Source organism: Gossypium arboreum, chromosome 5 (assembly GCF_025698485.1).
Source record: "Gossypium arboreum isolate Shixiya-1 chromosome 5, ASM2569848v2, whole genome shotgun sequence".
Taxonomy (NCBI): Eukaryota; Viridiplantae; Streptophyta; class Magnoliopsida; order Malvales; family Malvaceae; genus Gossypium; species Gossypium arboreum.
In genome coordinates, this window is record NC_069074.1 from 15166570 (window position 1) to 15179015 (window position 12446).

Sequence of the window (12446 nt, forward strand, 5' to 3'; positions counted from 1 at the left end):
TTATTAAATTGAAAGAGAAGCCTATTAAATTTATTGATCTCCATCACAGCTGTTCCATTGAAGTAAACTATTTCTAGTTATAAAAAATAAGGAACAAAGGACGAGATATCTCTACAAGTATCACTTAATTTTGCCCGTAAGTGAAGGACTTATTAGCTAGTAAAAAAAGTATCCTTAGAGTCTAGAGGGCAATCCCCCTGCCACTATTAGAGTTTCCCCTGTAATATAACAAGCATCATCGGATGCCAAGAAAGCAGCTGCAGCAGCCATGTCTTTTGGGGTACCAAGCCTTCCAAGTAAGGTCTTTTCCTCGTTAGCCTTCTTCTGCAACATTGCAACTCAATTTCAGTTCTTTACAAGACATGGGGCGTCACTTCAGCCAAGAGTGTAACCAAAAATAAGAATCAAACCATTTACTTACCACACCCTCATCTTTTGTGATGTATGCTGCAAAGTTGGTAGGAACAAAACCTGGAGCAACAGCATTTACGCGAGTAACAGGGGCCATCTCAGTTGCAAGTGCCTAAAATATGTTAATGTGATGTTCAGAAGATGAAAAGACCTCATAGTTGTAGAAAATCTCGAAAACATAATTAGCATATGATGAAATACAACCCTAAAACCAACCTTGGTCAATCCAAGAAGTGCTGTCTTAGTTACCCCATACATAGCCATAGCGGGCTGTGGATTATAGCCAGCAATCGAGGAAATAATAACAATGGATGAACCCTTTTGGAGGTGAGGAGCTGCCTCCTGCAATAGATATACAAAGAAGGTAAGTCATGTTCCCTCCTTGAACAATGGTCAAGGATTAACAAATACAGATTGTGGAAATGTAACCAAGTAAGCTTCTATGGCAAGATACGGCTAGCTCGCTGCATAATTCAAGAGGTAAAAGAATAGCAGAAGATGCAACAACAATAATATGATCATCTGATCATAACGAGTCATGCATCATATAAACTACCCTGAACCCTTGTATGTCCTTTTAACTCTGAACATTATTCTTCACCCAAAAGGTTTACCTGTAGAAGAAGTACAGTTGCTTTGACGTTTATTTCCCAGAGCTTGTCAAGGATAGATTCCAAGGTTCGCAACAAGGGATCCACAGATGGATTTACAGCAGCATTTGATACAATCACATCTATTTTTCCATATTTCTGAAACAAAACGGCAATTCTTAGATCGACTATTATTAAGTACAACATCAGCCAATTACTAAGCATAGACCGATATTAAGATGTTCTTGATAGATAAGACACTCGCAGTTGAGCTTGGCTAATGCATTTGCCTTTCCAGAAAGTAAGGATTTGAGACATTTTAAGTTAGAATTTAGAACTTTCCAATTTCAGAAGAAAAATCATATAGAATGACAATGATAATTGTGTATTTAATAAGAAAAGAAAAGTTAGGATAAACATATACTAACATCAACAGTCTTTTGAATAAGTTAGGATAAACATATACTAACATCAACAGTCTTTTGAATAAGATCTTTCCTGTGTTGTGCATTTGAGACATGACAAACCACTCCAAACACTTCAAGTCCTTTGTTTTTAAGCTTTTCAACTGCTTCATCCACATTTTTCTGCAATCACACCGAAAGCACAAACATCTATCACCCCTCATTATATTAAGAAGGAATAAAAAATAAATTTTAATTCAAAATTCTAACTTTTTTAACTAGTTATGCAAAGGGGGGAAAACAGAAATCGATATTGAAATGAAAATCTTACAAATCAATAGAAACTTCCTATCCTACTTAAAATTCCGCAGACGGTCTAACTGATATCGGTAATTGTTTAACCTTAACAAATCAACAGATCATGAATCATAAAAAATCAAATTTTCACGAAAGACTTCAAACCTTGTATTCTTAGAAGAAGAAAAAAGGTGAAGAGATTAAAAAGGAACTAGGAAGGGAAAAAGAAACCTGCTTGCGAGAAGAGATGACAACAGATGCTCCTTCCAAGCCGAGACGCTCAGCGATGGCGAAGCCGATGCCTTGGGTGGATGCGGTGACGATTGCAACTTTGCCTTCAAATCTCCTCCCAATCTTGGTTTCCATATCCATGATCTTCGCCATTTCCAAGAAGAATGAGTTGTCTTCTTTCCGTCATTCCTTGTCTCAATGCACTATTTATACTATTTTTTAACTAGATGCAATTTTCGTACACGTAATCTTTTTCGTACAGACTGTATAGGGTTTTATATTTTTTTGGACGGATAGTTTTAGATACTAACAGACCCAATATTTGAATAATGTTTATGAAACTAACATTAAAGTTTTATCTTATGAATTTCTATAAATTGTGAAATTGGCCAATAAGGTACTCTACAGAGGATTAATCAACTTTAGCACGATAGGCCAATTGGACCAGCTGATTAGCTCAACTAAAATCACAAATATGTATATATAGTTATACTATATGAAATAAAATAGTTATGTGAAAATAAATTGATAGCTATGAAATAACATATGTCTATTTTACAATTTTACCTTAACATATATGTGTCTATATAAAATAGTTATGTGATGAATTATTAAGTCAAGTGTACATGTGAATGCTCGTTACATTCATTTATGGATATGAAAATAGTATAAGTGAAATATGAATGATTTATAGTGGCAGAGTCAAAAATTTTTTGGGTTGGAATTAAATTATATATTTTTACGATAGTAAAATATAATTTCACTATTTTAATATATTGTATTTTAATAATTTTAAATGGTTAAATTAAATTTTATTATTTTTTGAGGATTTAAAGTACAATTTTACTATTACTAACTCAAAATTTATAAATTATAAAAGGTTTAAATGAAAAATTTTATATTTTAAGGAGGGGCTGGGTCACTACTTGCCCCTTGGCTCCACCACTAATGATTTATACACGAAGAGAATTGGAATTATGATTATATTTGAATTTTGAAATTGATTCAGAAACATGAGTTATGAGTTGTGAAATTTAATAACGTGATGAGATTGAGATTATTATGGAAACATGAAAGTGTTATATGTATAATGATTAAATTAAATGATGATGTGTATTTTCTCTATAAATTTGGTAAATAACAATTGAATATGATTAGCATATCAATAGAAATACATACGTGTGTTTGTACATGATATGTGATATATTAGAGTATTGTTTTGCACACCGCTTTTACGTATATTGTTATGTTTGGTTGTATACGCTTTTGATGTAATTGATTTCATTGGGTGAAAATATCATCATATTCATATTTGTTATTTTGTAAAAGTAGTAATTTCTTAATTATTTTTAAATTGATTTAGTGTTAGATTGTCTCGTGACACAAATTTATTTATGAGCTTAAATAATAATATAAATAAATAGTTATTATGAAAATTATTAGCGAACAAGCAAGGTGGAGGGTCTTATGGGAACCCAACAAACGCACGAAAGGCCTTCAAAATAGCCCATCTTGTTCAGTAATGGACTCAAAAGCCAGCCGAAAAGCCCATTTAAATTATACAATAAAAGTCGTAAACAGTAGGCACAACCCGGGAATATGCGCCTATTGAACCGCCTTTTGACAGCCAAACTCGGAATTCCCAAAGCCGGAGGACCGGACGTCGACAAACCATAACTTAAACTTGCGCTTACGTTGTCAATCGCCAATTCCCACTTTCGCCTTTCTTAGTTTTCCATTTTTCTTTACTCTTAATTCCCCGAAGCGATGAGTCTCTCTTCATCGGCTTTTGCCATCTCGGCACACTCTTTCTCCTTCAAAGCTAGACGTCCTAAAACCCCTCTTCCTTCCAGCTTCCAAAACCCTTTGCGTTGCAACTCCACCCCTTCCGTTCCACCGCTATCCAGGTAAATTTCTTCGACCAACTCTTCATTTCCACCACGTTCTAATTATCAGAAAATAAAAGTTAATTTATGTTTTTTTTTTATTGTAGGAAGTTGCATCCAGTGAAAGCAACTATCCTGCAGGAAGACGAAGAAGATGTGGTCGTAGAAAAATCATTTCGGACGACGAGTTTCCCAGGAAATGGAATTGAAGAAGTAGAGGCATCTCGCGGGAATTCATCATCTAGTAGTTTGGAGAGATGGATCATCAAGGTTGAACAATCTGTGAATATCTTCCTCACGGTAAAATGTTTTATATATGTATATATATATTTGATTGTGTTAATTTCTGTTTGAATTAGTATAAATCAACCCATTTTGTTCAGCCAATTTGATTTGTTATTGATGTTATTTTTCTTCAGGATTCAGTTATAAAGATACTTGATACGTTGTACCGTGATAGAGATTATGCCAGATTTTTTGTGTTGGAAACAATTGCCAGAGTTCCTTATTTCGGTGAGTGACTTTTTTCTCACATCCTTTATTTACTTGATTCACCAGAAAGGTGCAACACCTTATCTATAGCTTTTGGCCATTTAGGGGAAATTATTATTATTTTTAACACTTTGCTTGAGCTTTCTGATATTATCTTTCATTTACTTGAAAGAGTTTTTGTTGATATTTCGGTGTTTTTTTTTTTCTTTTTTTTTTAATTTGTCTTTATGACAGCCTTTATATCTGTCCTGCACATGTATGAGAGTTTTGGTTGGTGGAGGAGAGCTGATTATCTAAAAGTGCATTTTGCTGAGAGCTGGAACGAGATGCACCACCTGCTTATCATGGAAGTAAGGTCCTATACTGGTTGAACGACTTGTGAACATAATCTTGATTAGCATAACATGATTTAGAGTGAGTTGCATAGAAAATTGAAAATTATAGACGGTGAAGATGATGGATAGTTTCTTTAATGAGCCTATTGTTCTTGTAATATTGTGCCTCAAATCGATGACTTTTCTTATCATATTTGGTTTCAGGAATTGGGTGGGAATTCTTGGTGGTTTGACCGGTTTCTTGCTCAACATATAGCAATTTTTTATTATTTCATGACAGTCTTCATGTATGCCTTAAGCCCAAGAATGGCATGTAAGTACATTTATCTGGATTTCACTTTGCAAATGCCCCTTTGTGCACACATACCTGTTTTCATTCTTCTGGCTCCTTCATCCTGAATGATAAAAGGACATTTTCAGCTCCAGTAAATCCCCTTACTAATGAGCTTTTAGGGAAAACCTATTGATGGACATAAGCAGTTATCGAGACCAAAGTTACCATCTAATTTAGTTGGTAGTCTTTCTTGCATACATCACCCCCTGCTACCCTATTTTCAACCTATTTTACTAGTTTTAACAAGAAAGGACCAAAGAGAATATTTTAAATTTCTTAACCTCTGCTCAGTTCAAAAATGTAAAACTTCTGCTTTCTTGTTGCTTTTTTGTGATTTCATCATTCAGAGAAAATGCTTTTGAATTCTCGAAGTCTTATTTTTTTTTTCTGAATTTTATTTTACAATGACATTGCTCTAATTGCGTAGGACACGAAATACATGCTGTAGAGTGGGTCATTAAGATTGAAACTTGCTCACTTTCATTCATCTATGGTAATTAATTTGATATATTTGGTTTCATGGCTACTGCAGATCATTTTTCTGAATGTGTAGAGAGTCATGCCTTTGAAACCTATGATAAATTTATCAAGGCCCGAGGAGGTAAGATGTCAGATTCCTATGTCCATGTCCTTCATCTTATCTTATCTAGCTTGCAGTTTGTACATGTATCATTTCTCACAAGTTTGGCAACAATTCTAGTTTCCAATTATCTTGCATATGTGAATGGCTTGCTCTGTGATTGCTCTTGACCAGTCTGAAAATAGATTGTTGTATTGCATCAAATATGATCTCCACTATGCTAGCTTAGTAGATATGCATTTCATTTTTTTTTATTTGTAACTGACTTTACCAATTTTGACTTGATATATTCCTTTTGTTTCTTTTAGATGAGTTGAAGAAGAAGCCTGCTCCCGAGGTTGCTATAAAGTACTATACCGGAGGCGATTTATACTTGTTCGGTGAGTATTTCCTTTTAAACTGCATGGTTCAGTCTTCTAATATGCCATATTGGGGTCTAACAATTTCTTCAATTTTCTGCCCAGATGAATTTCAAACTGATAGAGCACCCTGTTCACGAAGACCAAAAATAGGTGAAGGCCAGGATTTTACTTTCCTCCCCTTACTTTTGTTCCATTGCATGGGCTATAGGTGTTAAAAGTGTTACAACCCATGTTATTACTAAATCCAATGCTAATGAGTGGTTTTGTATTTTCATGCCCATATCTACAGAGAATTTGTATGATGTGTTTGCGAACATTAGAGATGATGAAGCTGAACATTGTAAGACAATGAAGGCTTGTCAGACTCATGGAAACCTTCGGTCTCCTCATTCATATGAAGAAGATGGCTTTGAAGACACGCCTGATTGCATGATTCCTGAAGCAGATTGTGAAGGCATTGTAGACTGCATAAAGAAATCTTTAACACCTTCTCAAGTGAAGCAAATCAGGACAGTTGAGAGAAATAGATAATGAACTCATGTGAGTCTACAAACATAGTGTAAAAGATGAAATACATGTATAGTATGAGCATAAAAGAAAATTGCATAGCTCCCTCCAATTTATGGCTTTGATTCATAGTTAATGTTTTCAAATTTGTATATCCTCCCTGCTTAGGGGAAAGGTTTCCTGTTAGACAGGATCAATAACTAAAAATGGCCTTTTCATTTGTCAAAATTTCTCTCGAGTGGGGAAAAATAGCAACGTTTTTTAAGAGTCAAAACATTGGAATTTAACTTCAGTCAAATGAATGGAGTTGTTGGTTAGGACTTTGCCCTCACTCTGAAATGGACGCAGGTCTTATGGAAGATTCAAGTCATTTCTTTTCGCTTTTCAGAAATAAATGATATTTGAAACCAATGTTAAACAGTTGATTAAGTTCATTGGCGGTTTTCTTTTTTTACTTTTATGGTAAACTCATTTTAGCAAATTTCTCTATAACCACTTGATAAACAAGGTTACCCTCATGATTCGAAGCTACGTAGGTACACAATCGAATAACACGCATGGGTTTTTGAGATGAAGACCCGGCGTAGCTAGAGTTATAGCTGGATATAAGAAAACAAGATGCAACAACCAAAGGAAAAGAAAGGGTAGACCCAAAAGCAAATGTGGACGAGCAACAATCAGATCGTCAATGGAGAAATGACGACTGAAACGATGTCTCGGCCTTCGGTTTTGATATACCTCAATGTTCCCTATGAAGAGACAATCTTATAAGCCGCCTCTTCACTTTTAAAACCGAACAGAGGTTTTCTGACGAAAGTCTGAGTACTGAATAAAGAAAAAGAACCCCATAAAAAAGAACAAAAGAGAGCAAAAACAGACATAAGAAATTCTACAAGCGACAGAAACGAGCAGAATAAAAATAGTGAAGCATTGGCAGCAGGGATGGTGTTTTTATATATGGGTTTCTATAGAGGCCTAACCCTAGAGACGCTGCTGCCAATGACTTATCTGATCATAATAATACACCCTTCTTTAATTATTAAAGTTTGAATGGGCTATTAGAGTTGGGGCATGGCCTAATCCATTTAAATAGGGCACTAGAGTTTGAGCCCTTCTATTTTTTGGTGGGCGAAAATGAAGCTGCAATCAAAATCCGAAAACATGAACTAGCAATAGCAGGGTATAGCATACATGACGTATTTTACGGGTACAGCCTACAAGGGTTTTCCCCTCAAAGTTGTAACAAGCTCACTTTAGATCATTATTCCCACTAATTAAGAACTTGTTTCTATTAAATGTTTTAAGTACTCTCTCCCAATTCTAGCTACCTGGAGAAATCACAAAGTAAAAATCAAGTGAATCCTACCTTGTTTTTCTTCCTGACATTAAAATGCAACTTGTAGAATGAACATGAAGCCTCAGGTCATAGCTACTGTATTCAATCTGTCAAAAATGGCTAGCTTGACACGCTTGAAGTAAAAACCCCAACATACAAAATATAGCCCAAATGTGCTCTACAATACAATCAGCATTTCCAAACTTTAGATTCATCTATTCAAACCTTTCGACTTCGATCCTTCAATTGGCTACAGATCCGCAGATGATAGAGTACTTTTCCCTTGTCCATTCTATGATGCTGCTTGGTGAGAAGTTCACCATGCAAATAAACACTAGTATCCAATTGAATCGGAATTACTACGTGCTCGTTAATTTACATATTTCTGACCGAGTTTGTGAAATTCCTGTCGGTAGCCTATAAACATTATATTTGATTCTAATTATCTATGCACTGAGAAATAATAATGATGACCTGCTTCTAGATTCTAACTGACTAGGGGGCAGAGAAACAATTCATGATGGCTAGGGCAAAAAGTAGGATGGTGGTGCTGGTGGAATTAGTTAGCGGTTCTATTCATAATTCCCAACACCACCAACTCACCTTCACACTGAATGATGCCCTTCTGGGGGATGACAGACACTCCAACAAGGCTCTGAAGTCAAATTCGCTATAATAATCGACTTTATTTTCGATCAACAAAAAACATGTTGGTATACGTTATTATGACATGTCGATACATATGCCAAAGTACCAAAAAAGAAAGTGGTCCAAGCAGCACAGTGTTGTCTAGGGTAACAAGTAGCTCATGGACAGACAGCATATCCTTTTCTTTCTCAGCTGATGTTAACTTAACGTGTGGTTGTAATGCCCAACTCATTTGTTTTACCTATTGTGTGTGTCTGTCTCTATTATGTAAATGGCAGAATTCTATTCCTGATTGGCTGTTTTTCTTTACATCCATGCCATATTAATATTATTAGCTGTTTACCATAGATTTGCTTATGCCTAACTATTGCACAATCAAGTTGGAAATTGTGACATGTTTATTTTTTACTTGAGTGCCTTTTCTGGAATTTTCCCACTATCAACACTTGAAAATTCTCTCTGTCACACTTTGTTGTTTGACTGTTGGTGGGTGCTTCTTGAATTCTGAGCTTAGATTCCCTTAATTTCCCCATTCTCATGTCCTTTGCTATCAAATGGATGAAGCAGTAGGGGTTGAGTTTTTTTCCTCCGATTGGTTGTTATTTAAAATATTGTTGCAATTTTTTTTGGCATATTCCTAGTGTTCAGATTGAATAACCAGAGTTCCTACGGCATTCACATTGTAATCTGTTTTAGTCACCCACCTTGTCTACTTATCCTCAACTTTCCATAGCAAGATTTTAGCACAGCTAGACAGTAAAAAAAAACAGTAACTTTATGGCGACTGTGACCTTGAAATTGCCTTTTTGATTCTCCTTGGGGTCACTTTCTTTTCTTTTTATTCGGATAAGTGTCCTGGTCACTTTCTCATTCAAATAGTTTACGTTAATCAATGTTTATTTGGATTTTGGGTAACTAAGTTGGAGGTTAAAAGGGTATTACAACAGTTAGTTATGCTACTTTGGGAACTTTATTGAACTCAAGCATTAAAATAACATGTAAACCGAGATTACCAAGGTGCCCCGCGAAGAACATATGAAAAGGAAATCAATTTATATAATTAATGGACACTGAAAAACAGGCCATTATCATGATATTAAATTTATGTTACTTTATTAGGATCTTGCTGAGAACTTTCCTGTCATTGAGTTTAGTGGATTCTATCAGTTTTCCACTTGGAGTTTGTGTGGATATTACAAGCTCCAGCCTTGATTAGCTCACCTTTGGATTGTGATCCAAGAAACATAATAATTATGATCTAAGCAACATAATAAGCATTAATCGGCCGCTTGGCTGACGGAAAGATGATATAAATATTTCTTTATTTTCCTTTAAAAGCGGAGATGTGATTTCTATGCTTTCATTATTAATTTTGACAGCAGTTGCTCTTAGAACAGCTTTTGGCAATGGTCAACTCTAGCTTTCTTTTTTCATTGGGGTATCCAGGTTTTAACCCGAGAGCTGATATTGTAGTAAGCAGTTGATGGAGATATTTAAGTGCTGGAACCAAATGTTTGGTAATCTTTGGTACAGGAATAATAAGAGAATGGCAAGTTGGCAAAAACAAATTGTTGTGTCGAAAGGAGAACCCACCGGCACGAAGTATGTAAAATGTTAAAGACAGAAATGAGACAACGAGTTATTGAAGCCTAATAAAGCCAAAAACAGAATCTTAAGGACAATTTTTCATATCAAATATAGTTTGGTCACTTCCGACAGCCAAAACATCTCATTTAAAGCACAGCCAGTAGCGATCAGGCACCATATATAACTGAGGAATTCTTAGTACAAGCTTTTTCAGCTTATTTTAAACTACTAAGCTCCACACCTGCAGGCACTCACTAATTCCAGAACTATAATTAACAGAATATATCCATCAGCCGACTAAACTTATTAACAGAAACACACTGCTAATTAAAACCCATCGCTCTTCACTCACTGAAGGACTCAAACAGTTGCAATAGGACCCAAGTTAACTGCAGACTCCACGGTCTTCATGGCTTCGAACCTTGGCTCCTTGGCTTGGAACTTGAGGCCAGCATAGAGCTTCATGTAGTCCTCAAACACAAATTTGGGGTACACTTGAGATTTGTCAGCTTCTTTCTCTAGCAAAGCTGGTGCTGGATATATAACAGCATCACTGCCCGGGTTGTAGAAGGAAGCAATGGACATTCTGGTCCCATCTGTTTGAGCAATCACACGGTGCATCACACTCTTATATTTACCATTTGTGATTACCTGGTTCAAGCAGGTACAAATAGTCAGCAAGTATATCAAGGAATGGGGCTTATAAAATAATTATTAGTCCCCAGCTGGAATTGATCTAGTTTGGAATAACTTTTGTCCTCCCACTTACATATATAGGCTTTGTGCTTTATGCAATAAAGAAATTAATTAATTGCAATATTATTCCATATTCCGTACGTAGCAAAATAGCCTATTATTATTATTATTATTATCATCATCATCATCATCATCATCATTAATATTATTATTATGTGGCATTAGTGTGAATAAAAGGTGAGTGCTTGGTTGGTATACCTCAAGTTGGTCACCAAGGTTGATGACAATAGAGTGTTTCATAGGAGGAACATCAATCCACTGACCATCCTTGAGAAGCTGAAGGCCGCTAACCTTGTCATCTTGGAAGAGTAAGATGATTCCACCAGCATCAGTGTGAGCCCTGAGTCCCTTGATTAAGTCAGGTTTGGGGCATGGAGGATAGTTGCTGACCTTGGTACCAAAGGTTGGCCCTTTGGACCCATAAAACACTTTTTTCAGGTAACCAGGCTCCAACCCCAGATTCTCACACAACAGGTCCAAAAGTTGCTCTGCAAGCTTCTCCAACTCCACTGCAAATTCCTTCATCACCTTTCTGTTGCCCGAAAAAAATAAGTTAAACATAAGGCCATTTTTCATCATTGACACAGTATACGAAAAGGAAGTGAACTCTGACCTGTAATCTTCTTCAAGATCAGGAATTTCAGACATGTTAGATTCAGGCAAGTGGCGCAAAAAGAAGGTGCTTTCCCAGTCCATGTCATTGATCTCAGATTGAACAGCCTCAAGACCCTTACTGACCACCATTTCTTTGAACCTTTGCTCCATGCACTTTCTGTAGTGCTCCTTTGTCAGCCTCTCCACAGTTTCCATCAGCTCATGAGATATTCCATGGTTCACCAACTTTTCAACAAAAGAGTAAACAAACATACAACAAAAAGATTAGAAGCATTAAAACCAATGAATCAACCAAGTAAAAGTTCTATAAAATACACATTTGATAGCATTTAGTACCTCAAAGAAACCCCAATTCTCACAGGCATCTTTGATCATTTCCATGGCGGCTGCTCTCTCCTCACCATTGAGTTTGGAGAAGTCGATTACAGGGAAAGTGAGCTCCATTTTTTGTTTATCCCGGGGAATTTACTAAGCTATTCTATCAATGAGGTTACGTTAGTTTCAAGGTGTGAGTGAAATGGGATTCTGGGAAAGAGCAATTTATAGGCACAGAGTGAGGGGGCAAAACAGGTGAAATTAAAAAAAAAAAAAAAAAAAAATCAAAGGTGGGGGAACTTAGCAGATTAAGGCAAAAATAGATACTGCAAAACTAAAAAGGTCCAAAAATATTTGTGAATAAATCTGTTTTAATATCAAATCATATTCTAAGAATTAATTTATAAAATGTAAAATTATTTTAGTAGAACAAAATGATAAGATTGCCAGAGTCAGATTAGATACTATTTTGCATGTTACAATTCTTTTTCTTTTGAGCAAAGCAAATCAGAATTCATGTTTGTAGAAATAGTATAAAAATAATTACTAACTAGAATACAAGAGATAAGTGATGTAGTATTTAGCCCATTTTAGAGTCTTAATTTACAATCTAAATTAAAATATTCTATCATCCAAGTTATTTTTAAAATCCTAATATATTAAAACTATGAGAATTACAATTATATACTTGCATGGAAATTTTTATTCTATATATATTTGTAATATTCTTTTATCAAAATCAAGGTTTTTCATACACCCT

At 35.4% G+C, this 12446-nt stretch overlaps 3 protein-coding genes and 1 non-coding gene across 5 annotated transcripts; 1 reads left to right on the forward strand and 3 right to left on the reverse strand.

Moving 5' to 3' along the window:
• Positions 1-2188, reverse strand: LOC108452933 (short-chain dehydrogenase/reductase SDRA-like). 2 transcript variants are annotated; one of them, XM_053028343.1, is made up of 6 exons: positions 1934-2188; positions 1472-1588; positions 1026-1160; positions 628-753; positions 422-523; positions 1-321 (listed from the first exon to the last, which is right to left on the reverse strand). In XM_053028343.1, the coding sequence occupies exons 1-6, from the start codon at positions 2084-2086 to the stop codon at positions 175-177; spliced, it is 780 nt and encodes a 259-aa protein (XP_052884303.1). In that variant the 5' UTR covers positions 2087-2188; the 3' UTR covers positions 1-174. The 2 variants fall into 2 exon arrangements, with proteins under 2 accessions (XP_052884303.1, XP_017606233.1); XM_017750744.2 differs by having other exon boundaries at positions 1-324; positions 1934-2186.
• A 1333-nt stretch (positions 2189-3521) lies between these two features.
• On the forward strand, positions 3522-6727 carry LOC108452931 (ubiquinol oxidase 4, chloroplastic/chromoplastic). Its single transcript, XM_017750740.2, has 9 exons — positions 3522-3840; positions 3927-4119; positions 4239-4332; positions 4546-4661; positions 4851-4959; positions 5513-5581; positions 5869-5940; positions 6025-6072; positions 6212-6727. Exons 1-9 carry the CDS (start codon positions 3701-3703, stop codon positions 6451-6453), a joined length of 1083 nt encoding a protein of 360 aa, XP_017606229.2. The 5' UTR covers positions 3522-3700; the 3' UTR covers positions 6454-6727.
• Positions 6728-7089: 362 nt separating this feature from the next.
• On the reverse strand, positions 7090-7219 carry LOC128293641 (small nucleolar RNA snoR111). The gene has a single exon (XR_008283821.1). It is a non-coding gene; the product is annotated as a small nucleolar RNA snoR111 (small nucleolar RNA).
• Positions 7220-10052: 2833 nt separating this feature from the next.
• On the reverse strand, positions 10053-12026 carry LOC108452932 (1-aminocyclopropane-1-carboxylate oxidase). Its single transcript, XM_017750743.2, has 4 exons — positions 11708-12026; positions 11370-11596; positions 10955-11288; positions 10053-10651 (listed from the first exon to the last, which is right to left on the reverse strand). Exons 1-4 carry the CDS (start codon positions 11813-11815, stop codon positions 10361-10363), a joined length of 960 nt encoding a protein of 319 aa, XP_017606232.1. The 5' UTR covers positions 11816-12026; the 3' UTR covers positions 10053-10360.
• Between the last annotated feature and the right edge of the window lie 420 nt (positions 12027-12446).

What these genes read in the sequence shown, in the direction of transcription:
- LOC108452933 (XM_017750744.2), bottom strand. Translation starts at nt 2,086, where the DNA reads ATGGCGAAGATCATGGATATGGAAACCAAGATTGGGAGGAGATTTGAA. An exon ending in CAACTGTACTTCTTCTACAG is followed by an intron (nt 754 to 1,025) that starts GTAAACCTTTTG and finishes TATCTATTGCAG; the next exon opens with GAGGCAGCTCCTCACCTCCA. An exon ending in TCACAAAAGATGAGGGTGTG is followed by an intron (nt 325 to 421) that starts GTAAGTAAATGG and finishes GCAATGTTGCAG; the next exon opens with AAGAAGGCTAACGAGGAAAA.
- LOC108452931 (XM_017750740.2), top strand. Translation starts at nt 3,701, where the DNA reads ATGAGTCTCTCTTCATCGGCTTTTGCCATCTCGGCACACTCTTTCTCC. An exon ending in CTGTGAATATCTTCCTCACG is followed by an intron (nt 4,120 to 4,238) that starts GTAAAATGTTTT and finishes ATTTTTCTTCAG; the next exon opens with GATTCAGTTATAAAGATACT. An exon ending in ACCACCTGCTTATCATGGAA is followed by an intron (nt 4,662 to 4,850) that starts GTAAGGTCCTAT and finishes ATTTGGTTTCAG; the next exon opens with GAATTGGGTGGGAATTCTTG.
- LOC108452932 (XM_017750743.2), bottom strand. Translation starts at nt 11,815, where the DNA reads ATGGAGCTCACTTTCCCTGTAATCGACTTCTCCAAACTCAATGGTGAG. An exon ending in AGAATTGGGGTTTCTTTGAG is followed by an intron (nt 11,597 to 11,707) that starts GTACTAAATGCT and finishes TTTGTTGAAAAG; the next exon opens with TTGGTGAACCATGGAATATC. An exon ending in GATCTTGAAGAAGATTACAG is followed by an intron (nt 11,289 to 11,369) that starts GTCAGAGTTCAC and finishes TTCGGGCAACAG; the next exon opens with AAAGGTGATGAAGGAATTTG.